Source organism: Sciurus vulgaris, assembly GCF_902686455.1.
Source record: "Sciurus vulgaris genome assembly, chromosome: 2".
In the NCBI taxonomy this organism is placed as follows: domain Eukaryota; kingdom Metazoa; phylum Chordata; class Mammalia; order Rodentia; family Sciuridae; genus Sciurus; species Sciurus vulgaris.
The window spans coordinates 134424924-134452231 of NC_136462.1; the positions used below are offsets into that span (position 1 = coordinate 134424924).

A 27308-nucleotide genomic window follows, 5' to 3' on the forward strand; every position below is an offset into this window, starting at 1 on the left:
AAGTGAGGATGCCACAGGAGGGTCTCCCAGATCCTACTCATAACAATGCATCACAGTGATAATGCAGCTGCCAGAGACTGGCACCCACAGCTTTTCCATCACTGAGTCCTGTCCTTCTCCTCTGATGTCTCTCTTCCTCCCATCTCATGCCTCCCCATTTGGAGTATCCCCTGGACTATGGCAGCAGTCTGCATTCCTGCCTCCCTCCTGCTTGCCACAGATGATGCTTCTTAAGCCTCCCACCAGCACGATTGTCCAGAAAGACAGGTTCACTTGTGCACCAAAGGCCCCACTGGCCTAAACTGGCGGTCCCCCATGTCCCCCACCCTATCCTGCCTGTTCCCCTCATGAACTTAGACTCAGCAAGAGCCTGTACACACCAGATGCCACCTCTGCCACACTAGACTTATTCAGTGAAGCTCATGGCAGGAGGAGTCCCTCATGTGGTGCACCATCAGTGCCCAGCAAACACAGAACTGTTGAAACGATCCTAACTGGTCCCAAGGTCTGACTTTCCCTTCTTTTCCTTTCCTGATGCGGGGCCCCAGCTGATGAGACCTTCTGCGAGATGGTGAAATCCAACCGGCTCTGCGAACGGAAGCTCTTCATACAGTTCTGCTGCCGCACGTGCCTCCTGGCTGGGTAGGGGTACCAGCTGCCCACAGAGTGCAGGGCCTCTCCTGTCCATCCATCCACCTTCCTCTACACTGTTGACCAGAACCTGTTGCAAGGGCAGTGCTCTGCATCTGACAGTTTTATCTCCCCAGGAGCCAGATCCTCCCTTAGCATCTTTAGGTACCTGAACCAGGTGGGTGGTGGCCCTTAAGGACATGCTCCTGAAACAAGGATACCCTCTGAAACTCTGCTCGCTGGCTACAGTCTTCTGGAAAACTCAAAATGGGAACAAAATGAATTACAAGAATCCACAGCTCCAGCTTCAAAGCAGCTTCTAGGACCCTAAGTTTACTGAATCTTTGAGACCAAAGCAGAAAGGAAAGACGCTTGGCATCATGCATCGCTCTCCCTCCCTTGCTTTTGTGTGGCTCTGTAGTAAATCTCACTAGCCCTCTGGCAGGACCCTGGGCTGTCCTCACACGTGATGAAGAGCCCAGCCACGTACTTACACATCACCTGCCATGGCACAACCTGGGGGACGGTTTGGTCAGACTGTAAATAAGATAGGCATAAAATGTATGACCACTGGAGATGGAATCTACATAGTCAGCTCCTTTTGAAACTGCCACAGCAGCTTAGAAAGTCCTACACCAAACCCAGATCAGAAGACTCTTCCTCTCTCTGCAGTGTTCTCTGAGTGAGCCCAGCTGTCCTGTGACTGTGTTCTGCCTGTGTCTCTAGGAGTTCCTGGGCCCGAATGATCACTCTACCTGATGCAGAGCCTTTGGAGGAAGGTCCCAAGGAGGCATTCCAGGGCCAGCCAAAAGACACCCCAATGACCAAGCAATTCCACTTAATAAAATGTAAACCTAGCCCACAAATCATTAATCATCCATTCCTTCCCATTTTATGGACTTGCTTTTAAAATATGCCTGGCACGGCCTCAACTCTTCAGGAGACTTGCTCTCAAGGTGGACGCTCCTGTGTCTGTATAGTATGAGCCTACGTGACACGGCTGGATTTATTTCTGCCAAATCTGTGTAGGCATTTTATAAGCTACGTGTTCTAATTTTTACCGATGTTAATTATTTTGACAAATATTTCATATATTTTCATTGAAGTACACAGATCTGCTTGATCAATTCCCTTTAATATGGGAATAACATTTGCCTTAAATTTTTTCAACCTTGTCTCTCTCCATATTGTCCTGCTCCCCTCTTTGACTACGTTTCCCTTGTCACCTGTGAGCTGGCAAGAACCCAGCTATTATCTATTGAATCCACAACTCTGAAAAAGAAATCAATGAAGCAAATGCAATGTTAACCCTAAATTAATAAAAGAGTTAACATCTCCTGGAATAAGAGCCTGTATTTCTTTTTAAGACATAAAACATTAAACTTGAGGGCTGACCAGCCTGTGAAATAGATATTGCTTTGTGGTTCCTGGATCTACTTGACGTTATCACATGCAAGTCTTGACATAAGGAAATAATGGAGGATCTCTGCCAGCTGTCCTTTAGCAAAGAGACTCTCTTTATGCAACCAAAGCCTGGTTGGGTGGCGCAGCTAGAGTCTCCCCAGATAGGTGGTCACCTTCCATTTGTCAAAGGGAGTCCTTTACATCCCAGACTGACCTCATCACCTATAGTTAGCAAGCATGATTTATTTAAGTTACAGCTTGTCTCTTGTTCCATGACTGAGAACCCAGGGGTTATGTGCCAGTGGGGATTTTTACCATGGCCTCTGTAAGGTCAGAAGCTTGTACTTGTTAGAATTCTTTAACTTCAGATAAAAGGCACCAGTTACAACTCAGGAAAAAGCAAAAGCCGGTGATGAGGCATTGTTTCAGGAATCCAGGATTGATTCAGAATTTCAGGGAATGATGTGAACAGACCTTGGGAACTCTGAACCAGCACAACTGAACCCTGTTTGTACTGCAGCAGTGCCCTTCCCTCTCTCTCTAAAACCTGCTCCTCCAGTTGATGGGACAAATGACAATATCATTAACCAGCTTCCAAGTGAAACTGGCACATGTCCAGTCCCTTGAACAGACTCTAGGTCTACTTCTTGGCTCTCTTTTCCCCTTGGAACAAGACTCTTAGTTAGCCTGATTTATATTGGTGGTCACCAGTGTATCAGTGGTGGCCCCAAGGACAGGCTTATGCAGCAGAATGTGGCTGTAGAGAGTGCTTTGCCAAAGTAGGGAGCAATGTGCCCCTCTCAGAAAGGTCACACAGTACAAGAGCTATCTACCACAATCACAAATTGACCAGAGTTGCCGACATGAAACAAGGAAGGAGTGAATGAGTACATTTGGGATACCAGAGCCAGTACTGGGAAAATATCCATATTCTGTCTCTCCCATGAGACTGATACTGAATTAAAATTAGCAACTTGCTAAATATCCCTGATGCACGGTGCCATTTGAGCCACTAAAACCTGGAATTGAAATTTGTGTCCACTGAGAACTTATGCTCTGATGGTTTGGTGAATTTAATAAAAAGAAAAAAAAAAAAAAAAAAAAAAAAAAAAAACCCCCCTTTCTATTTCCCAGAAGATACCAACTACAAGATGCCAACCAGGCAGGCTCAGTATCACCTGTCCTCATTGTAGTGGCCAGGCCAGATGTCCCAAGGGGAGAGTTGAGAAGCTAGGGATAAAGTCCTAATGACTAAATGCCACCTCATTAAAATGACCTGACCACACTTGATGCCTATTTATAAATGGTCCAACCTCAAGGTGAGGATTATCTAAATTCAGTTGGGGCAGGATCTTGAGTCATGTACTCAATTTGTCATTTCACAGACAAGGACACTGGCTCACAGAGGTGAAGTCACTTGCCTTGGGCCACACACTGGCAAAGCTGCTGCCATACCTGTGCCAAGGGAGGAGGTTGGTTCTGTGCAGGAGGGGTACCACTCTACAACTGACCAAACATAGCACAATGCATTTTTTAAACTAGGATTATCTCTAGGGGGTGACATTTTTCAGAATTTATCCCCAGATTCTTTGGCAATGCACATCCCATCCCTCCCAGGCTACTGCTGACATTATGTCCTGTTTTCAAAGGACTTGAGATAACTGCACTTTTTATATAACATGCAACTTTAAGGTGAAGGTGAGTGAACACAACTTTAAAAAGTTAAGGGCAAAAAGTCTAAATGTGTCCAGGAGTGGAGTGCCCTTGAACTTAGGGAGACCACCATCCACTGCATTATAACATTGTTGGTAATGGGGCTGAGAGCACCTTGCCTGAAACCTGGGGTATGCGAGGTAGGTAAGAACAGCTGATGGGTGGAAGTTTAACAAAGAAGATGGAAAGGAAAGGAGGTGGGAAGTACAAAGGAACATTTTAATGTCCTATCATGTAGTGTGCTGGAAAGTAATATACCATGGCTGTTCTCCAGCTTTTTAAGGTTCTGCCCAGGCAGAAGGAACTGCACACTGGCTACTGAGGAAAGCACAAGTTTACATTCCTGGCATTGGCCTTCAACTTTGCTTTTTCTTCTGTGAACCCAAGTCTTTATTCATCCTGGTTGGTTGTCTAGGTCTTTCCTGATAGCCTAAGCTCTGCTCTGTCACTTATCTGTGCATAGAAAAGCACCTTTGAATAGTTTAGAACTGAGCACCCTTCTCAGGCTCTGGAGTTCAGTCCCACCATGCAAAGCCCCACCACCACTATGGACCAGCTAATCTAAGTGTGACCAGACACCTCTTAGCCACGCTGTAAGGGCTATAGGCTACAAGAACCAAAGTGCCCAGAGCAGAGAACATCTTATTGCAAATAACAGTAGTTCTCAACCAGGAATGATTTTTGTCTTCCAGGGAAGCTCTGGCAATGTCCAGAAACATTTTTAACAACTGGAGTACTGTAACACATCACGTGGGTTGAGGCCAGGGATGCTGGTTAACATCTTGCATTGCATAGGACAGCCCCCATAACAAAGAATTGGGCATCCCAAAATATCACTAGTGCTGAAGTTGAGAAACCTGGCCAAAAGAAATGGAATCAAAAAAGAAAATTGTTTGCAACATCATAGAGATACTCTAAAACGAATGAAACTGCCTGTGGTTTGATTTCTGTCTTTATTTGTGTGCTGAAGCCAGGGAAGCTCATTTAACTTCCTCCTTTTTCCCCTTTTCAAAGTGAAAAAATACTCTCCCTCCTCCTTACCTTGCCTTTTTTAACCCAGCAGAAGAGCCAAGTAAATCAATCAGCTCTTGGTCCAAGGACTCCACCTGGTGGCCCTCCCTGCAATTAAGCGAAGTTGGATTGTACTAATAATTTGAAACACAAAGCAAAATTATAGAGAAGTTGCAAATATAATATTAAAAAAATACGTTCCTGAAAAATTTGAGAGTAAGTTTATGAAATGATACCCTATAAGTTCCCCCAAACACTAGGCATATTTCCTATAAAAAGACATTTTCTACATAGTCATCAGAATCAAGAAATCAATGCTGTTTCTACCATCTTACCCACTGACTGGATTCTACTCCTTGTAGCTGGCCCGAAGATGCACTTAGCAAAAGAATCCAGCTTATAATCACACTTTGCATTTAGTCCTGTCCCTTTAATGTTCAGTCTGGAAGAGTTCCTGTCTTTCTTGGACTCTAATGGCCTTGAACTTCTTAAAAACTACAAACCTTCAGTTTGTGTTTGTCTGAAGTTTCCTCATGTCTTTATTCATGTGTCTTTGACCGGGATCTCACAGACATGACTCTGTTATTCTCATTAGCAGGTGCTACATAATTTTGATTTGTCCCACTGCTGGTGACATAAACTTTGACCACTTGATTTAGGGTTTTAGGATGTTCACTATCACCACTTTTCAAATATTGTGCTGAAGAAGGCAGTGAACAAGGTAAAAATAATCAGTGTAAATGAAATCTGTATGAGAAATTGACCTGTAAAATTGTAGATAGGGCACATGTGATGTTTCAACTATCAATATTCTCAAATGGCATAGTTACCTAAGATCCAAAAGAATGGCTGGGCATGGTGGCGCACACCTATAATCCCAGTGGCTCAGAGGCTGAGGCAGGATGATCACTAATTCAAACCCAGCCTCGCAATTTAGTGAGGCCCTGAGCAACTTATCAAGACCCTGTATCAAAATTAAAAATATAAAAAAGGGCTGGGAATGTGGCCCAGCGGTTAAGCACCCCTGGGTTCAATCCCAGGTGCCAAAAACAAACAAATAAAAAAGATGGCTATAAACTATTTGAATTAATAAGTGAAGAGCTTAGTAGAGATAAACTGGATACCTCTTTTCCCTTACCTTAGAAAGACAAGCAAGTTGATAACAGCTCTTCAAATGCATTTGTAACATTGATGTGACCAAAGCACAATTAGGGATTTTGTGAAGGTTCTAGACAGAAGTTAAGCTGCCAAGCCTTAGTATTACATAGCTTTAATTTGTTAAACTACGCATTAAGGCAATCTTCATGTATTAATCAACACCTCTTGTGGCACCTATGTAAATGAAAGTGAATTTCACAAGATTGCTGGATAGGATGCCAAAATATAAAAATCAACTGCAATTTGTTATACAGAAACAAATGCTGGAATTAAAATTTTTAAACAAAATATATTTTTACAAACCAGGCATTGGTGGCACACACCTGTAATCCCAGCCACTTGGGAGGCTAAGGCAGGAGGATCACAAGTTTGAAAGCAGCCTAGGCAACTTAGCAAGACCCTCAGAAACTTAGTGAGACCCTGTTTCAAAAAAAAAAGGACAAGGGATGTAGTTCAGTGATAAAGCACCCTGAGTTCAATCCTCAAAACAAAACAATATAATACAATAGCATCAAAAACTTCAAATTATAAACTAAATGTTATCAAAGACACCAAAGTCTTGCTGGGGTTGTGGCTCAGTGGCAGAGCGCTTGCCTCACATGTGTGAGACACTGGGTTCGATTCTCAGCACCACATATAAATAAATGAATAAAATAAAGGTATGTTAACAACTAAAAAAATGTACTTAAAAAGAAGACCAAAAGGTGTCTATCCAAAAACTGAAATTAAAAAGGACCTAAATAAATGTAGAGTTATACCATGTACATGAATTGGCATACTCAATATTTTAAAGTTATCAATTATCTCCAGATTCATCTTTGGATCCAGTACAATAAAATTAAAGCAGGGGTTCACCATTTGACCCAGCTATCCCACTCCTTGGCCTATACCCAAAGGACTTAAAATCAGCATACTACAGAGATGCAGCCACATCAGTGTTCATAGCTGTTCAATTCACAATAGCCAGATTGTGGAATCAACCTAGATGTCCTTCAGTTGATGAATGGATACTGTGGTATATATATACAATGGAATACTACTCAGCCATAAAGAATAGTAAAATTATGGCATTTGCAGGCAAATGGATGAAATTGGAAAATATCATGCTAAGTAAGATAAGCCAATCTCGAAAAACCAAAGGACAAATGATCTCGCTGATAAGCAGATGATGACACATAATGGGGGTGAGAGGGGGGCAAGAATGGAGGAAGGAGGGACTGTATAGAGGGAAAAGAGGGGTGGGAGGGGTGGGGGGAAGGGAAAAATAACAGAATGAATCAAACACCATTACCCTATGTAAATGTATGATTACATAAATGGTATGCCTTTACTTCATGTACAGAGAAACATGTATCCCATTTGTTTACAATAAAAATAAATTTTAAAAAAGAATACAAATAACTATGAAGACTGGCAAGGCTATAGGGGAAAAATTACACTTATGCATTGTTTTTGAGAATGAAAATTAGTACAACTACTTTAGAAAGCAGTGTGGAGATTCCTCAAAAGACTAGGAATGGACACACCTTATGACCCAACCATCCCACTCATGGGAATTTATCCAAAAGAACTACAGTCAGTGTACTATAGTGACATATGCATAACAATGTTTATGGCAGTGCAATTCACAATAATCAAGTTGGGGAATGAGCCTAGGTGTCCATCAGCAGATAAAGATGGTTTTATATATGTGTGTATACACACACACACACACACACACACACACACACACACACAATGAAATTAAACTCAGCCTTGAAGAAGAATGAAATTATGTCAATTGATGGTAAATAGATGGAACTGCAGAAAATTACCCTAAGTGAAATAAGCCAGAATCAGAAAGTGAAGGTTCAAATATTTTCTCTCATTTGCAAAAGTTAGATAGAAATAAGAAATTTTTTAAAAGGGGATCTCACAAAAATAGAAGGGAGAATAGTGTAGTAGAGGAAAGAGATCCAGGCTGAGGGAGGAGTGACGGGAAAAGGAAGGAGCAGAAGATTGAAAGTGACCAAATCATCCTATGTGCATGTATGTATGCACCACGATGAGTTCCACTTTTATGTATGACTATAATGCACGAATTTTAAAAATAAATTAATATATGGAAGACTAATAGGAGGAAGAGGATCAGGGGAAAGAAGGAGGGGAGGAAAGAGGGTAGCACTGTGGATTTAAATGAAGTAAATAATGTTATATGCATTAAAAAATATGTACAATTTATCCCCATAATTATGTAAAACTATAATGCACTAATTATAAAAGGAAAAATATTTTATTTCTTCTTGCATTAAATTTTTGTTTTTGTTTGTTTGGTGGTACTGGGAATTAAATCCAAGTCTTCACTCATGGTAAGCAGGTGTTCTGTAACTGAGCTACATATCCATCTCTTTTTATTTTATTTTGAGACAGGGTCTTACTAAATTTCCCAGATTGGCCTCAACCTATGATCCCACTGCCTCAGGCTTTTGATTACCTAATATTATAGGCATGCACCTCCATACTTGGTTTGGCTTGGCATTAGTTTCAGTGTTTTTTACTCTTTCATAGATTTGACTGTTTTATCAAAGTTGTTTAATTTGTTGGCATAAATTTCATAGTATTCCCTTATCCTTCTTTTTTTTTTTTTTACTCTGTGTGTGTGTATGTTGGTGCTGCTGCTTCTGGGAATCAAACCCAGGGCTGTGTACATAAGCAGGCACTTTCCCATTTAGGCATTTAAAGTCATAAATTTTTCCTCCTCCTGTTGCTTTAGAAGCATTCCATAAATTTTGATGTGTGACATTTCATACTAGTTCACTTTAAAGTATTTTCTTATTTATTAGGTTATTTTTCTTTTATCTGAATTATTAAAACATACATTGTTTAATTTCCAAATATTTTTGGAGTTTCCAAATTTCATTCTGCTGTTGGCTTCTAAGTTAATTCCACGTAGTCCAGGAATATACTTTGTATTGTTCAAACCCTTTAAAATATATTATTGGTTTTATTGTCTAGAATGTGGTCTATCCCAGAGAACCCTTCATGTGTCTTTGAAAAGAATGTGTATTCTGATGTTGGTTGGAATATTTGTGGATATCTGTTAAATCATGTTGGTTTATACTGTTATTAAAGTCTTCTATATCTTTGCTGGCTTTCTGTACAGTTGTTCTATCCATTGTCAGTAGTGGAGTGTTAAAATTTCCAACTATTATCATATTGTCTTGTTTCTCCTTTCAATTTTGCTAATTTTTTGTTTCACATATTTTGGATCTCTGTTCTTAAATGCATACATATTTATAATCATTAAAGCTTCCTTCTGAATTGAAAAAATAAATAAATTAATTAAAGCAACGGTTATTTTTTAAGGTATAAGAGTATCTAAATTTTATATTAAATTGAAAATGGCAAAAAGCGCAAAGGACAATAATAACCAAGGTAATCTGAGAAAAAGTGGAAGCTTTTATGATATAAAGTCATAAAAGTCTCCCATTTTAAAAATATAAAGCTTATAAAACTATGATATTATGCAAGGACAGTTGACTGAACAAAACTAGGAAGAAAACATCTAGTCCAGAGGCAGAACCGCTGGGGATGTAGCTCAGTTGGTAGAGCTACAACGCCCTGGGTTCAATTCCCAGCACCGCAAAAAAAAAAAAAAAATTGCAGAGGTAGAACCTCACGTATGCATAACTGATTTATGACATGAGTGACTACAAAGCAGTGAAGGAAGGATGGCTTTTTCTATAAATAGTACTGGATCAACTGAATACCCACATGGGAAAAAAACATACCTTAATCCCTACATTGGAGTATACACAAAAATTGATTCCAGGCTGACTGCAGATCCGAATGTGAAAGTTGAAACAATCAAGCTTTTAAAAGAAAATATTCACAATTTGAAGATAGTTAAAGACATCTTAAAGAACATTAAAAAAAAAATTAATTGGAGCTGGAGCTATAGCTGTGATAGAGCACATGAAATATCTAGCATGTGCCAGACCCTGGTTTCAATATCCAGTCCCACAAAACAAAATGTAAACAAAAATTAGCCATATATAGACAAGAGCAGTGGTACACACCTGTAATCCCAGCGGCCCGGGAGGCTGAGGCAGGAGAATTACACATTCAAAGCCAGCCTCGGCAACTTAGCAAGGCCCTAAACAACTTAGCAAGACCCTGACTCAAAATAAAAAATGGCTGGGGATAGCTGGGTTCAATCCCTGGTAACCCCCCTCAAAAAAATTAGCCATATAGGGAAAAGTTCATAAATCTATTAACATAGCACCTAATATTCATGAAGGGACACCACTAAAAATGAAAAGATGAGCCACAGAGTAGGGAGGTTATTCACTACTCACTTATCTCAAAAGGATTCTTATGCACTAACATCCAAAAGGCTTATAGAGCTCCTACAAGGAAAAAAAAAAAAAAAAGATACCCAAATAGGACGAAAAAAAGGACAAAATGTCTAAACAGACTTCACTAAAGGACAATAAATATGTAAAAAAAAAGTTCTCAACTCTAGTAGTAATCAGAGAAACACAATTAAAACCACCACACAATACTACTATCAGAATGTCTAAAATTAAGACAGACAATGCCAAAAGTTAGCAAGGGGTTTAAATCACCACACCCACTTTGGAAAGCTAATAGCATCTTCTTAAGCTGAACCAAAGTAAACCCCATCACCCTGCAATTCCATTCTGCGATATAAATTTAGTATATGTGTTACCTTAAAAATATATATTGTACTGTTCATAAGTACACTCTAATAACTCCAAAATGGAAATACCAAAATGCTCATCAACAAAATGGATAAAGTGTGGAATATTTACACAATGAAATACTACATAACAATGAGAATAACAGAACTATATCTGCATACAAACAATGTCAAGAAGAAGATACACAAGGTACAATTTAATTTGCATAAATACAAAACTAGGTGAAACCAATCTATACAGCATGTCGGGATAATGTTTACCCTTGGTAACAAGAGAAGGGTTTCTCAAATGTGGCAATGTCCATTGCTTGGTTGTGTACAGTTTGTATCTTTTGTTTGTATACCATACTTAAATAAAAAGTTCAAAAATAATCAACTCCAAGTGGATTTGAACCCTAAATGGGAAAGATAAAACAATCCTTTAGTAGATAACAGAAAAATGTGTTGAGATAAGGGAAGATTTCTTAAAGGCAACCATGTTTACATACACAATTCACTAACCCTAAAGGAACTGATAAATTAAACTACATAAAAGTTAGAAACTACTGAAAGCATTCCCTTTAAAAACAGGAACAAGACAGGGATATCCTCTTTCACCACTTCTATTCAACATTGTCCTCGAAATACTAGCCAGAGCAATTAGACTAAAGAAATCAAAGGGATACGAATAGGAAAAGAGGAACTTAAGCTGTCACTATTTGCTGATGACATGATTCTATATTTAGAGGATCTAAAAAACTCCTCCAGAAAAATTCTAGACCTCATCAATGAATTCAGCAAAATAGCAAGCTATAAAATCAACACACATAAATCTAAAGCATTTTTATACACAAGCGATGAAACATCTGAAAGGGAAATGAGGAAAACAACTCCATTTGCAATAGCCTCAAAAAAAAAATAAAATACTTGGGAATCAATCTAACCAAAGAGGTAAAAGATCTCTACAATGAAAACTACAAAACATTGAAGAAAGAAATTGAGGAAGACCTTAGAAGATGGAAAGATCTTCCATGTTCTTGGATAGGCAGAATTAATATTGTCAAAATGGCCATACTACCAAAAGTGCTATACAGATACAATCAATTCCAATTAAAATTCCAATGACGTGCCTTACAGAAATAGAGCAAGCAATCATGAAATTCATCTGGAAGAATAAAAAACCCAGAATAGCTAAAGCAATCCTCAGTAGAAAGAGCGAAGCAGGGGGTATCGCAATACCAGAACTTCAACTCTACTACAAAGCGATAGTAACAAAAACGGCATGGTATTGGCACCAAAATAGACAGGTAGATCAATGGTACAGAATAGAAGACACGGACACAAACCCAAATAAATACAATTTTCTCATACTAGACAAAGGTGCCAAAAATATGCAATGGAGAAAAGATAGTCTTTTCAACAAATGGTGCTGGGAAAACTGGAAATCCATATGCAATAGAATGAAACTAAACCCCTATCTCTCACCCTGCACAAAAATCAACTCACAATGGATCAAGGACCTTGAAATCAGACCAGAGACCCTGCATCTTATAGAAGAAAAAGTAGGTCCAAATCTTCAACTTGTTGGCTTAGGATCAGACTTCCTTAACAGGACTCCCATACTACAAGAAATAAAAGCAAGAATCAACAACTGGGATAGATTCAAACTAAATAGCTTTCTCTCAGCAAAGGAAACTATCAGCAATGCGAAGAGAGAGCATACAGAGTGGGAGAATATCTTTGCCACTCATACTTCAGATAGAGCACTAATTTCCAGAATATATAAAGAACTCAAAAAACTCTACACCAAGAATACAAATAACCCAATCAACAAATGGCTAAGGAAATGAACAGACACTTCACAGAAGAAGATCTACAAGCAATCAACAGATATATGAAAAAATGTTCAACATCTGTAGTAATAAAAGAAATGCAAATCAGAAATACCTTAAGATTCCATCTCACCCCAATTAGAATGGCGATTATCAAGAATACAAGCAACAATAGGTGTTGGCGAGGATGTGGGGAAAAAGGTACACTCATACATTGCTGATGGGGCTGCAAATTAGTGCAGCCACTCTGGAAAACAGTGTGGAGATTCCTCAGAAAACTTGGAATGGACCCACCATTTGACCCAGCTATCCCACTCCTTGGCCTATACCCAAAGGACTTAAAATCAGCATACTACAGAGATGCAGCCACATCAGTGTTCATAGCTGCTCAATTCACAATAGCCAGATTGTGGAATCAACCTAGATGTCCTTCGACTGATAAATGAATAAAGAAATTGTGATATATATATAAAATGGAATATTACTCTGCCATAAAGAATAATAAAATTATGGCATTTGCAGGCAAATGGATGAAATTGGAAAATATCATGCTAAGTGAGATAAGCCAATCTCAGAAAACCAAAGGACTAATGATCTTGCTGATAAGCGGATGATGACACATAATGGGGGGTGGGAGAGGGGCAAGAATGGAGGAAGGAGGGACTGTATAGAGGGAAAAGAGGGGTGGGAGGGGTAGGGGGGAAGGAGAAAGTAACAGAATGAATCAAACACCATTACCCTATGTAAATGTATGATTACACAAATGGTATGCCTTTACTTCATGTACAGGGAAACAACATGTATCCCATTTGTTTACAATAAAAATAAATTTTAAAAAAAGTTAGAAACTTCTAATCATCAAATATCATTGAGAGAAAAAGCAAGCCACTGAGTGTGTTCATATCTAGAATTTTTTTTAAATTCACAAAAAAGTAAGAAAATAATGGGCAAGAAACTTGGATTGTCACCTGATAAAAGAATATATCAGAACAAAAATGTACACACAAGATTTTCAGCCTTCATTAGATATAGAGAAAAGCAAATTAAAGCAATAGTACTGTACTTCTGTGCAGCCAATATCAGAAAGTGATTCTGAGAATTTTAGTGAAAATTATAGACTGGCAATGCCAATGAGGCTGAAGTTGGACGCCATAAAAACCCTTACACATCACTAGAGTGTGTAAATTATTTCAGCCTCCTAGCATAACTATTAAGCTTTGCCTGTTGGGGCTACCATACTCTATGTCCCAACAGTTCCATGCAGGGAGAAACTCATGCACAAGTGCATTAGATCCACGTATCAGAAAATTCATAGTAGCATTATTCAGAATAGCACCAAATTGGAAACAACACTAATGTCCATCAACAGAAGAATACTTACAGTATGATATATATTCTTTACAGCAGTGAAATAAAACCATCCTTCTCTGTATTCGACTTGGATGGATTCCAGACATAATACTCAAAGAAAGAGTCAAAACAAAACAATCAAAAACATACTTCATGATTCTATTTATAGTAAAAGCAAATCAGCTTATGTGTATGTTGGGTTCGCGGTTGCCTTTGGGAACAGATAAGGCTTTCAGAATAGCGTAGAATGGTGTTCTTTTTTTGGACACTCGTGGCGGCTACGCAGGTGTGTTCATCCGTTACGTGGCAGACTTCTGTCATGCGCACTTTCCTGGTGTCATACTTCAGAATGAAGGTTTAAAAGTCTACAGACTGCGGGTCCACCCGCAAACCCGAGCGTGCCAGGTGCGCCAGGTCGGGTCTGCGGGGCGGTGGGCGGTCTCAGCGGCCTGCCCGAAACGTGTGACCCGGCCTCGGTCCTCACGTTGCAGCCAGAGGTCCACAACCCAAGCCCAAGTCAGGAATTTGAAGTCCCGGACCATTCGCTAACTCCTACCGGTCCTCGACCCTCCGACATGCAGAGAAGACAGACAGCTTTCCCTCCCACCTCAAGCTGCACTGATGTATAAAAAAATCCACTTGGGTGTTTCCACTTTTTGCTCAACTTTTAGACGCAAATGCTAGACATCAGGAGCCCTTCAGACTCCAGATACGTCCCAGCAAAGAACCCAGAAGCAGAGACGTTCTCAAACCCCGCGCCAAGAACTTAATTAAGCAAGAAGCCTAGCCGCGGGGAGACGAGGCAGGGATGTGGCTCTTTCGATTGCTTCAGCCTGGAGGTCGAGCTGCGCGCACACGAGGCGGCTGCGACTGGTGCTGCCTGGCGGCGGGGCGCGGTGCACGCTGGGACGTCTCGCTGGCGGGCATCTGCGGGCGTGCGGCAGCGGAAAGGAAACGGGAGACAGCAGGATGGTGAAGCTAACGGCGGAGCTGATCGAACAGGCGGCGCAGTACACCAATGCCGTACGGGACCGCGAGCTGGACCTCCGGGGTGAGTCCGGAGCAGCGGGCGGGCTGTCCCCGGGCCTCAGCGCGCGGCCTTGAGGTCCGTGTCTGGCCGCGTGCGCGGTGGCTAGAGCTTGGCCTGCGATCCTGCATATGAACCCAAGCCGTTGTTGCGAGACGATCTTCCCAGACGATCTTCCCGTTAGGCTCCTGAGAGCCTTCTGTTGTCCCGCTCCTACTCACAGACGTGACCGTTTTAATTACTTCCTGATCCATACTCTGTTAAGCCTTGCCTGGCCTGGTCCGCAATGTGAGCTGTTTTACAGCCAGGAAAATAGACTTGTTAATGGCTTAACTAGTGCTGGGTGACCGTGTTGGTTCTTAGCAAATAGTTAGTAGATATTGTGGATGTAGATATGTTAATGATATTTTGGGGAGGAAAGAAGTTTAGTTAAAAAAAAAAAAAAGAAAAAAGAAAACGGGAGTGCAGCTAACTACTTCGCTTTTCAGGATACGGTTTTAGAAAGGGCGTAAAGAGCGCAGTGGTGCATGCCTGTAATTCCAGAGTCTCGGAAAGGTGGTAAAGACCAACTTCTCTGGGATAAGAATGTGTGATCATGACCTGAGGCAATCAAGGTCTCAGAGTGCCACTGCTGCTCTCTCTACTTTGTACCACGATTCCTTGCTGACCTCTGGGAGATCCCAGTTCTTTTTATTTTGTTTAAGTTTCTAGTGGACACGGTGGCAAATATCTGTAATCCCAGACACTTGGGAGACTGAGACAGGAGGATAGCAAGTTCAATGCCAGCCTTGGCAACTTAATGAGACCCTCAGAAACTTAGTGAGAGTGAGAATGTGTCTTGGTGGTTCAATTCCCACAAAAGAGATAAATTAATCTCAAAAAAAGGTCAAATTCAAGAGCATCTCAACACTTTCACTCTGTTGGCACTATTTGAAGTTCTTGCAATTTGAGTTTGGTGCAGTACTTACTTTGATACAGTCTTTACAGCTCTTGACTGTGTACTTTAACCTTGTTTGTGTTTCTTTCTTCATTTAGCATCCACTTCAGTAATTATGCCCAAATTACACAAATCAGTAATTGAGTGAATTATTCACACTGCAGTTTACCAGTTGTGTATAAACTGTGGATTTTGAACTCTGTTGGAGCTGGAGGTGGTGAAGGGGAAATTGTCACATCATGACGATGTGTGGATGAGTTCTATGAATATGGCCTGTGGGGATACAAGATGTTGAGAATTGTGGTTCCCAAAGTCTGAGTAAGGCTTGGGCATTGACAATTAGCAGCTCAAAGTGTCAGTTCCTCTTTTATTGCTTAATTAGCTCCAAGACCTAAGAACAGTGTGAAACACCTTGTAAATATTCTTATGAACATTGTTACCAAGATTACCTGTAGTAAATATCCCCATTATCATTACTCTTGTCCTCGTTGTCAGCATCTTCAAGTCCACTGCCAGATTGTAAGTTTCAGGGCACTGGGGACTTAGGACTTTTTGTCATTTATTTTCAGTACTTGCACAGTGTTTGACATGGCATAGGGGATAGGTAGATATTTCCTGAATAATTTAAAGTTTTGAGTCAAATTACCATGAACTACTGCTACTGTTTTAAGGGACTTTTAAATTACATTAATAACATCTTGTGTGGTTCCTTCCCCCTCTGTTTTATAGGATATAAAATTCCAGTCATTGAAAATCTAGGCGCTACCTTAGACCAGTTTGATGCTATTGATTTTTCTGACAATGAGATCAGGAAGTTGGATGGTTTTCCTTTGCTAAGAAGACTGAAGACATTATTAGTCAACAACAACAGAATATGGTAAGTGTCTGTTAAGAGAGTAAATGTTTTGGTGTGCCCTGAAAAAGTTGTAATACATACAATGCCAGTTAAACCTACATGTTTCTTCATAATGAGAAATTAGTAGCACTTTTTCCAGAGATTATTTTGGCAGTGGTCTAGTCTTGTTTGCATCTGTTCAGAAATCTTTTATTTTTGTATATTCACAATCTTCCAACATGCTGCTCTGTTATCAGAGGAATATATTAAAAGAATATATAAAATTGTTATGTTTTTCACTGATTATCTGTACCTCATACCTTCTATTTGTTTTTCTTTACAACTGATTTCTAAAATGAAACTTACTAAAATTTAGATCTTTTTTTGACCCTCCCTTCATCAGCTCTATGCAAAAATTTTATTGGAAAAAAAATAATGTCTTTATAAAGAAGTACTAAGTGATGAGTTGGGGGTTTTTAGCTAGAAATAGTTCTCATGGGTTAACCATTCCTTTATGGATGGTTATATGTCTTGTACCTGAGCTGCAAATGCAGTCACTAGTATTTCCATGCTTTCTGAACCAAAAAAAAAAAAAAAAAATAGTTATGAAGTAAGCTAAATAGTTTATTCTACCTGGAAGTCTCACCTTTTTTTAGGTTCTTCTACACAGTATTTTAGTGGAAAGAGGACTTAGGAGGCTCAAGTTCCAAAATCTTCCTGTTTCCATCACTGGTCTTATGACCTCAGACAGGGCTTCTTTGTGTTTCACTTCTCTTCTGTGAGATAGGGTATGACAGAAGTATTTCTAAGATTGTTCCAACTTTGACATCTGAGAACCTCTGAGCAAAACAGGTATGAAATTGTTAGTTCACTTAATTTTCCTTTTTTTTTTTTTTTTTTTTTTTTTTTTTTTTTTTTTTTTTTTTTTTTTTTTTGCGGTGCTGGAGATTGAACCCAGGGCCTTATGCTTGCAAGGCAAGCACTCTACCAACTGAGCTATATCCCCAGCCCTAATTTTCACTTTTAATAAGAGCTTTTCTGTTTTTATTTTAGCCGTATAGGTGAAGGACTTGATCAGGCTCTGCCCTGTCTGACAGAACTCATTCTCACCAACAATAGTCTTGTGGAACTGGTAAGTTGAATGGGGGAGAATGTATTTGGGGGAAAGGGTTAAAGGCATTACAAATTTTTTTACACTACATGAAAAAAAAAAAATTATTATTTTTTTTTTTTTCCTTACATCTTTTTCTTAATTATTTCAGAATCTGGACCTTTTGGGGTTATTCTGTTTTTGTGTGGTGCCTTTTTTGTTGCTACTGTTCTAGGGAGTGAAACCAGAGCCTCATACACACTAAACAAACCTTCTGGGTTGTAAATGTTACAAATACCTTTTCCCATTCTGGTTTTCCTTTTGATTCTATTAAGGTATCCTGATGGAAAAGTTCCTAATTGAGTGTAGTCTAATATGTCAGTTTTTATTGCTAGTATTGCAGTGTTTGATGTGGTACCAATAACTGCAAGTGAATACTTTGAATTGAGACGTGCAAAAAGGTAAAATACATGCCAGATTTCAAAAGACAGTACTAAAAAAGAAGAGAACATACAGGGGTACTTGACCACTGAGCCACATCTCCAGCCCTATTTTGTACTTTATTTAGAGACAGGGTCTCCCTGAGTTGCTTAGCACCTCACTTTTGCTAAAGCTGGCTTCGAACTTTTTTGATCCTCCTTCCTCAGCCTCCTGAACCACTGGGATTACAGGCATGCTCCACCACTCCCAGCTTAGTAAGTTTTCTTATACTGATGTTGAAATTATAGTGTTTTGGATAATAGGTAAAATAATATATTATTCATTAGTCTCTCCTGTTTTTCTATTTTAATGTGGCTTCTAGAAAATTTTAAATTGCATATCTGACATGCATTAAATATTAAATGTTGTTGGATGAGTCTATCCTAGAAATTTTATTACTTTGCTCTTCAAATTAGATGAGCAATCTACCTGCAACTAATTTTGTCATGAGATCAAGGGCAAGTTTCAGATTTACTATATAGATAACGATTATTTTGGCCTATTTTTATGCCCTCAAAATTTCCATTCTGGCTGGATGGGGTGGTGCACACCTATAATCCCAGCATCTCAGTAGACTGAGGCAGGATGATCACATGTTCAAGGTCAGGCTCAAAATAAATAAAAAGATCTGAGGATATAGTTCAGTGGTAGAGCACCGTGGGTTCAATCTCTAATATCACAAAAAATAATTTTTAAAAAAATCTGCTCTAAATGTTTAATTTTTAACAAAAAAGTTCATATTGAGTTACCCTGTTTGATAACCTGAATTTTCCACTTTAACACTGAATATTTAAATCTATATTATATAGTTTGATTTTGGATTACTAAGATTTTATCTCCCTTCTCTATTTTCCTGATTGTTTAGAATGAGCTGTATGTTCCATTCCTGGTGGACAGTGTCAAAGGGGTCCATAGCATCTTTCAGATTTTCAAAGGGGTGCTTGACTCCAGAAGTAGGAAAGGACTGGCTTGAGGTCACGTTCTTTCCAAACCTTGAGGTACTTAGCCCAGAGTGCATGTTCATAGGAAATGCTGTTTTAGAAGTTACAGTTGTATTTGAAGTTATTGCAAAGATAAAGACTGCTGTTCTTATGAGTTACTGAAAAGGGTGTGTTCAACTCTCACATCATTGATAGGGGATTTGATTATCTGCCTGGATTTCTGTCAATCATAGTTTTTGTATACCTCTCAAACAATACAGTATAGTGACTAAAAACATCTCAGCAGTTCTGTAGCTTGTTATATATTTATTCTTTTTAAAACCCATCAATACGTCATCATTATGTTAGTGTGTATTTAACAAACCGTGTTCTGTGTTTCTTTTTGGATCATCTTCAATGGTGCTATGCCAGTATCAAGCTCAAGAGCTCTCTCTGGTGGTGTATTTGAAGTAAAGATGAATGCTTGCTTTCTGAGAACTGGCTCTGTTCCTGTTGCTTTGGAAGTTGGAGTTGGTTTCTTGTTTTAATATGGACCTCTTCCCGAATTTGTGTATCATTTTTGCACAGGACCATGCTAATCCCTGTATCCTTCCGATTATAGTATATTTGCTACTAAAGTAAGCACTCCCCTGCTTTTATCGGTACTTCTTTTCATTGTCCCTCTTGGCAGCCCTGTGTACTAAATTTAGGTCTGTTTATAGCAGTTTTTTCCTCAGTGTAAGGCTTTTATCTGGAAGGGACACAATTTCTGGTTAGTGTTCAAGGGCCTAAATTGCTGTAACCCTATTAGACCTGTACTCATTATTGGAATGTGCAGATTCTTGGACTGATGCTCTCAAACTGAGTACCTGTTAGTTGTTTTGGAATTCTCTGGTATAACAGATGCTTCTTTGTCTTCCGTTTCTACAGAAATGGTGTCACCAAGCAAGTCTTAAAAGCTTTCAAGTAGTTGTTTCTACTTTTTTTTTTTTTTTTTTAATGTTTTTAGTTGTAGATGGACTCTGTACCTTTATTTTGTTTATTTAGTTTTTTTAATGTGGTTCTGGGGTTCGAACTCAGTGCCCCACACGTTCTAGGCAAGTGCTTATCTCCACTGAGCCACAACTCCAGCCCCTCTACTTATTTCTGTTGTAGGATTCATGGAAAATATCTTGTCATCTACTTTGGTTATCGCTATTAACAATAAGTTTTTGGTTGTTTTGTCCTTGTTCCATTATGGTTTATGGGACAATTTGGGCAGATTCAAAAACTATCCTGCCTTCTTCCCATAATTTGGTGGGAGTTTTGTTTGTTTTTTAACTCTTCTGTTCACTTTATGAAAAATTATTTGAAGAGATTTGGGGAGGCCTAGGATAAAGGTGCCTTTTCTCAAAACAATATGTTGTTCCCAGGCACTTGGGAGGTACTTGCAAAAAAAGACCACATTACACCAAAATTCTGGATTGAGATTCCCTGGGTAAATTGCTTATCCAAAATTACATCTTTAGCATTGCTTTAGCATTGCTTTCTTTTCTGAAAAATTGCTCAGTAGCCCTTTGCAACTGTCATAGGAAATCAATTTTTTGTGTGTGTCTTCTGCTGTTGACAGAGTTGTTAATGCCAAGATTTTAAGAAGCTTAAATTATTAGTAGAAAGTATTTAAGCATTTGAGATGTGCCAGTTTTGGGTTAAATACTGGGGTAGTAAGAAATAAAAAAACAATATGAATACTTTCTCCAAAGATACTCTGCATTTCAAAATATCAAAATAGACAATATAGTATCAGTGTTCTTAACTGTGGCCCTTATTTTTACAGGGTGATCTGGACCCTTTGGCATCTCTTAAATCACTGACTTATCTAAGGTATGGAAATTATTTGTTGTAATGACAAAACTAATGAAGTACATAAAATTGCACTTTGACCTCAAAGCAGTCAGTAAAAAGTACCTTTTAAAAACAAATAACAGATGTTTCCTTAATGAAAGGAATAGTGTGCTTTTCCTTAATTTATGGATTAATTACACTGTTCAAATGGATCTCTTAAATGCTAGCCTGTGAACAAGATTGGTAGTATGTTGTTCTTTTTCTTGTAGCATTCTAAGAAATCCAGTAACAAATAAGAAGCATTATAGACTATATGTGATTTATAAAGTTCCACAAGTCAGAGTGCTGGATTTTCAGAAAGTAAAACTAAAAGTAAGTATTCTTTGATTGTAAGTCATTATAGAGTTTTATGTTCTTCTTTATACTTTTGTTACTGACCTTTTAAATTGCCTAATTGAGTATAATTTACCATTAGTTTGCGATTTAAAATATGGGAAAGAAAATGTTAAGTCAGATTTTTTTCCTCGTGTGGTAGGACTTTTAATTAACACTCTTTATCTTAACATTGGCTGTTTCAAAGTTAACATTGGCTGTTTCAAAGTTGGCAAAATGTTAGAACCACACCATTGATTATCTGATTAAATACATTCCCAATAAGATTTTGATTTTTTTTGAGCAACTCTGACTGTTAGAATCACTTACCCCTTATTGGAAATGGTTTTGTTTTTGCTTTCCTCCCCTCTCCTGATTCCTTGGGAACTCCTCCTTGAAAGGAGGAGAAGAAGCTTTCTTCAGGGAGCTTCACTAGAAGGGAAGACCACTATCTCCTTTTCATATGAAATTGGCTTTTTGGTATTTTTGCCAGCCCAGAGTATTTCAGGAGAGTTGGCTTCCGTGTTTTCTGAGGAATGCATCTAAATGCATGTGGTATTCCTATTTCCATTAACTCTGTGTGTGGTGTTGCTGTAGGAGCGTCAGGAAGCAGAGAAAATGTTCAAGGGCAAACGGGGTGCACAGCTTGCAAAGGATATTGCCAGGAGAAGCAAAACGTAAGATACGGATATCCAACTTAACTCAACTTCACCTTCAGAAACACTATCTGGCAGTTGACCTCCTTCAAACTTAAGCCAAAAACTGTGATTAATATGGTATTAAATTTGAGTGCTGATAGTTTATGGCCGTCCATGGTCTATACATCATATGAAATTAACAGGTTAGCCGAGAATATATTTCAGTTTGCAGTCTTAATGTGAAATATTGTATATTCTGTTTTCTCTATAGGAAGATTAATTGGGAGGTGTTTCTGAAGGAGAGAGTTCTTGTATCAGTTTGTTAACAAAGATAAGATACTACACTGGTTGAATTACTTTCAAAAACCTTTGAAAGTAAAAGAGAAGCAACTTTCATTGAGCAGAATTTAACAATTATGTTCTTCCCTCCCAAGTTTTAATCCAGGTGCTGGTTTGCCAACTGACAAAAAGAAAGGTGGGCCGTCTCCAGGGGATGTAGAAGCAATCAAGGTAATACTGTTTGGGAATTCTAGGAATGAAGAGAGCTGAAATGGGGTTAGGACACATAATGGTATCATGAACCAAGTTCTGAATGCTGCAGATTCTGTAGTTTTTAGAATTCAGCTATATTTCAGTTGAGGAAAAACTAACTGAAAGTTATCATTTGACCTGAATTAATTTCATCAGCCAATCAAAGTGGAGGCATCTATCTGTCTTTCTCATTTTCCCTGGATGCATTTATAATTTTTAAATAGCTAATTACCTTGATATGCTTAATAGTTACCAAGGTTTGCCTTAATTTTTGCTTTCAAAGATTTGTTGCCAGGTGCGGTAGCACACACCTGTAATCTCAGCAGCTCGGGAAGCTGAGACAGGAGGATCTTGAGTTCAAAGCCAGCCTCAGCAACTTAGTGAGGCCCTAAGAAACTCAGTGAGACCCTACCTCTAAATAAAATCCAAAAAAGGACTGGGGATATGACTCAGTGGTTGAGTGCCCCTGGGTTCAATCCCCAGTACAAAAAGATTTTCTAACAAATCCTATTGAATACTCAATGAAAATCCTAATTTTATAAAACAGCCTCCTAAAGCCTCCAGTAATATAACCAGGTAGGTGTTTAGCTTAAATTTTAGGATATGTGGAATTATTATTTGTTCTCGTAGAAGAAGGCCTGTCTTTTCACTGATGATTTCAGTGTGCCAGTAAAATTCTTCCCCTAACAGAACTATGTAATATTCTATATGAAAAGATGTTGTGAATTTCTGTACATATTTTCTGGGTAGTTGGTACTTTGTTGCAACTAATTGTCCATCTCTGTTTTCCTATGTCTTCTAGAATGCCATAGCAAATGCGTCAACTCTGGCTGAAGTGGAGAGGCTAAAGGGGTTGCTGCAGTCTGGTCAGATACCTGGAAGAGAGCGCAGATCAGGTCAGGGAATGGTGCTCTGTCTTCATGTTCCCAAATAGTATTATATCCATAATGGTTACCAGACAGCTCAGGTGCTATGATCAAAGAATGCCAGAAGAAAGTTAAGCCGGGGGCCCTGGAATCCCAGCTCAGAAGGCTGAGCCAAGAGGATGGAATTTACTAATAATAATAAAAATTAAAAGGCTGGGGAAGTAACTCAGTGTAAAGCACATCTGGATTCAATTCCCAGTATCATTAATTAAAAAAAAAAAAAATTAAGCCATAGAACTATGAGATAGAGAATAAGGGTGTATAAAAGTCAACATAAAAACATTATTTTATAACATGGAGTGGACCAAACTCTAGAGGTAATTATGTGAACTTTTACCCATATGTATAATCATGCATCAAATAATGTTTTGGTCAGTGGACACTGCATACAAAGCAGTAGTCCCATAAGATTATAATAGAGCTGAAAAACTCCTATGCTTAATATTTTTACTGTACCCTTTCTATGTATCAATAACACAAATACTTAACCTTTGCATTAAAGTTGCCTACAGTATTCAGAACAGTAATATGTTGTATGGGTTTCTAGCCTAGGAGCAATAGGCTATGTCACATAGCATGGGTATGTAATAAGTGATACCATCTAGATTTGCAAGTATACTCTTTGTGGTCTTCTGGTTCACATAGCAACAAAATCACCCTGCTATAAAGTTCTCAGAATGGATCCCTGTCATTAGGTGGCATGGCTGTCTTATCATGTAGCAGTTAGGAACACAGATCCTAGAGCCCAGTAGCCTGAGTCTTAAGTCTTAGCCTCACCAGCTATATCCTTGGGCAAGTATTTTCAAGTATATTTCTTCATCTTTAAATCAGAGGTAATAATAGTACCAGCCTTTAGAGGTTGTTGGGTGAACCAGGCCTTGCCCACACCTGTAATCCCAGCTACTCAGAAGGCTGAGACAGGAGACTTGCAGGTTTGAGGCCAGCCTAGGCAATTTAGCAAGACCCTTCTCAAAATTAAAAAAAAAAAGAAAGAAGCCAGGCACAGTGGCACACACCTATAATCCCCATGGCTCAGGAGGCTAAGGCAGGAGGATCACAAGTTCAAAGCCAGCCTCAGTAACTTAGAGAGGCCCTAAGCAACTCAGTGAGACCCTGTCTCTAAAGAATATAAAAAAGGACTGAGGATGTGACTCTGGTTAAACACCCCTGGGTTCAACCAAAAAATAAACAATAAAAAATTTTAAGAAGAAACTAACCCTTGTCTAGTTTTATCATGTTATCTAAAAAGAATATCCATAATTATCTGCAAAGAGTATTGAAATATTTCTCCTTTTCTTTAAAATTGTTTTAATTTCTGATATCTATCAAAAAATGTGATATAAACAAAAAAATAGGTTCTCACCCTAAAAAGTTTAAGAACTGCTGAACTAGACAAAGGCAGGAGGACATCTAGGCAGAGGAGACTATCCTGCCAGAATCCTGTGGTAGAAAAGTACACTTGACTGAGAAAGGCCAGAGTGAATGAGGCTCACATCATGGGGAGGATGTGGCCTGATGACCTGACGGAACCACCCAGGCACTTTGGGCTGTGTGATGTATGGTAGAAATCTATTGAGCCTTTTGAACTTCGGTCGTGACAGATTGGGAAGTATCAAAACTGCTTATTGTCTTGGGGGACAAGAGGCTGAGTGAGACAGGAGAATTGTAAGTCAGAGGCCAGCCTTAGCAACTTAGCAAGACACTGTCTTGAAAAGGACTGGGGATGTGGCTCAGTGAAGCACCTCTGGGTTCAGTCCAGTGCCAGAAAATTTATTGTGACTGTAGTGTAACAGTTACTGCATTAATTTGCTCCCCACCTGGGATGTTTTGATTGAATCTTAGGATATCAGGATTTAAAGTGTAATCAAAAGCACAGTAGGGAAGAGGTTCAGACATCAAGAATGGTGCTCCATTGCTCCATTTGCTAGAGCTCAGTGGTCCCAGGTTTCCAAGTAGCCCTAACAAAGGCATTCCTTCTTTGTAGTTTTACATCTAGAAATCTGATATTTGGACCCAGCTGTAGAAGCAATAGACATAAACATTATTTCCTTTTTCAGAATATATTGACCAAAAAAATCTGCCTTATATTGTTAACAAGTGGCTGTTTTTGCCATATTCCCTTATTTAGAGACAGTAAAGTCATTGACGATTTCCACTATCTAGCAAGTAGTGGATACCCAAATGCTTTTTGAGTATTTCTAGTTTCTTTGCCCATTGTAGTCCAAGAGTTTAAAGCACAGGTATATAACCTTTTTGCTTTCACAAAAAAAATGAATTAATCATCAACTACAATATGAAGCAATGGTTTTGACTTTAGTAAAAACAAAACACCTTTGTGACCCCTTTTCCTTGGAAATTGATTATACCTTTCAGTACCTGCCAAAGACAGTTTGACCCAGGACTGTAAGCTCCCCAGAAACGGCCTGTTCTGGGTCTTTTTGTACCTAGTCCAGTGCCTGGTATACGGTAGCCACAGAATGGGCACTCACCTACTAAGCTAACAGGTTCTCTAAAACTGACATGACTTCTTTTCTTTTTTTTTTTCTGCCCCCCCCACCCCCACCCTCAGGGCCCACTGATGATGGTGAAGAAGAGATGGAAGAAGACACAGTCACAAATGGGTCCTGAGCAGGGTGGTGGATATCTACTAATAGGCTCCCTTGGGACAGATCTTACTTTTTGAACATGGAATAACAGCCTTATTTGTGTCAGCAAAGTGGAATCTCATCATCTTGAAATGTTTTAAATTGCTGCTGATAATTTTATAATATAAATTTTGAAGTCTGTCAGTTTTCTACAAATGGTAAAAAATAAAGGCCACTCGCTGTGCTGCCAAGTTGCTTGTCATTGTGGTATATTTGTACTGAGGTGTAAGGATAGGTTTAAGTTGGAAGTTCAGGAGGATGGTGTTTCTAGGTAGGCATCCCCATCATCTGTGAAATGTTTACTTTCAGATTTTTCCTAAAGGCATCCAGGCTTTAGGATTCAAACAAATCAGCATTCTTTGACCTTTTCAGTTAAACCTATATGCAAACATAATACAGATTAATAAATTGATTTGAAATACTATAGAGGACACTGTGACTTCTATTTGTTGGATAATGGGGTATGACAGAGGGCAGCATCTTTCAACCTGTAGTACATCAGTAGGGGAAATCTTGGCTTCCCTGGTAGCAGGATAAGTCACACATTCCTCCTGGACACTATGACTTATTTGGTGTTCAACTGCCAGTAGTTCCCCTCAAATATCAATGGTTCCTTAACCTTGACAGTATGACACTGGGAAGGATTTTTTAAATATATGAGTGCTGGTATATTTAAAAGACAAGAGGATTGCAATGTGCAGCCAGCCTCAGCATTTTAGTGAGGCTCTAAGCAACCTAGCAAGACCCTGTCTCAAAATTCTTTAAAAACTACAAAGGGTTGGGGATGTTTCAATCCCCAGTACCAAAAATTACCAGTGCCTTGGCTACCTGACTAGTTATCCTCTTTCTTTGGTTTGGGTTTTTTAAAGCCCCTGTGGTTATTCTAAATGTGAGAAATGCTCTTCTAAATAGTCCCTAATAGTTTTTGGTGACTGCTGATCAACTGATAAACTGTTCTTGTAAGGCATATACAAGATGCCTAAGTTACCAAGAACTGCTTCAACTCCCAACAGTCTGGGAAGACAGAACCACACAGTGGCTTCTGTTAAGACTTAGTCTTAAGGTCTGCTTCTTCCTGGGTTGGATTAGACTTAACTCTCACAATGTCTTCAATGACATTCCAACCCGTCATATCCCACCCATCACCTCTGCTAATGATAGGATGATTAAAATTATTCCACTTTTGACTGGGGGTCTACTTCAGTGGTAGAGTGTGCTTATTAGTGTAAAGCCCTGGCACCCAAAAAATTTTTTAATTTTTTCTTTTCCACAATTAAGACCCAGGGAGACTACTTCCATCATAT

At 39.0% G+C, this 27308-nt stretch overlaps 2 protein-coding genes and 1 long non-coding RNA gene across 6 annotated transcripts in view; 2 read left to right on the forward strand and 1 right to left on the reverse strand.

The window, feature by feature from the left end:
* The window catches only part of PCSK6 (proprotein convertase subtilisin/kexin type 6), a 176992-nt gene extending 174951 nt beyond the window's left edge, over positions 1-2041 (forward strand). For both annotated transcript variants that reach the window (XM_079121928.1, XM_079121927.1), the window contains one exon: positions 549-2041. In XM_079121928.1, the coding sequence (XP_078978054.1) occupies positions 549-646 (98 nt within the window). In that variant the 3' untranslated portion in view covers positions 647-2041. The remainder of the gene's footprint in view (positions 1-548) is intronic.
* Positions 1697-13950, reverse strand: LOC306650513. Of its 2 annotated transcripts, XR_013760942.1 has the most exons (3): positions 13811-13950; positions 6240-6336; positions 1697-4866 (listed from the first exon to the last, which is right to left on the reverse strand). It is a non-coding gene; the product is annotated as an uncharacterized lncRNA (long non-coding RNA). The 2 variants fall into 2 exon arrangements; XR_013760943.1 differs by having other exon boundaries at positions 1697-6336.
* Positions 13951-14676: 726 nt separating this feature from the next.
* Positions 14677-26160, forward strand: SNRPA1 (small nuclear ribonucleoprotein polypeptide A'). Of its 2 annotated transcripts, XM_079122290.1 has the most exons (10): positions 14677-14830; positions 16473-16620; positions 17632-17710; positions 18316-18363; positions 20885-20931; positions 21162-21264; positions 21862-21941; positions 22337-22412; positions 23236-23329; positions 25929-26160. In XM_079122290.1, the coding sequence occupies exons 1-10, from the start codon at positions 14749-14751 to the stop codon at positions 25985-25987; spliced, it is 816 nt and encodes a 271-aa protein (XP_078978416.1). In that variant the 5' UTR covers positions 14677-14748; the 3' UTR covers positions 25988-26160. The 2 variants fall into 2 exon arrangements, with proteins under 2 accessions (XP_078978416.1, XP_078978417.1); XM_079122291.1 differs by lacking the exon at positions 18316-18363 and having other exon boundaries at positions 14679-14830; positions 25929-26153.
* Positions 26161-27308: the final 1148 nt, after the last annotated feature.

Excerpts from the sequence above, each read along its gene's own strand:
- SNRPA1 (XM_079122290.1), top strand. The coding sequence starts at position 14,749 with ATGGTGAAGCTAACGGCGGAGCTGATCGAACAGGCGGCGCAGTACACC. Across the intron at positions 21,942-22,336 it reads ATTGCCAGGAGAAGCAAAAC|TTTTAATCCAGGTGCTGGTT; the intron begins GTAAGATACGGA and ends TTCCCTCCCAAG. Across the intron at positions 23,330-25,928 it reads TGGAAGAGAGCGCAGATCAG|GGCCCACTGATGATGGTGAA; the intron begins GTCAGGGAATGG and ends CCCCACCCTCAG.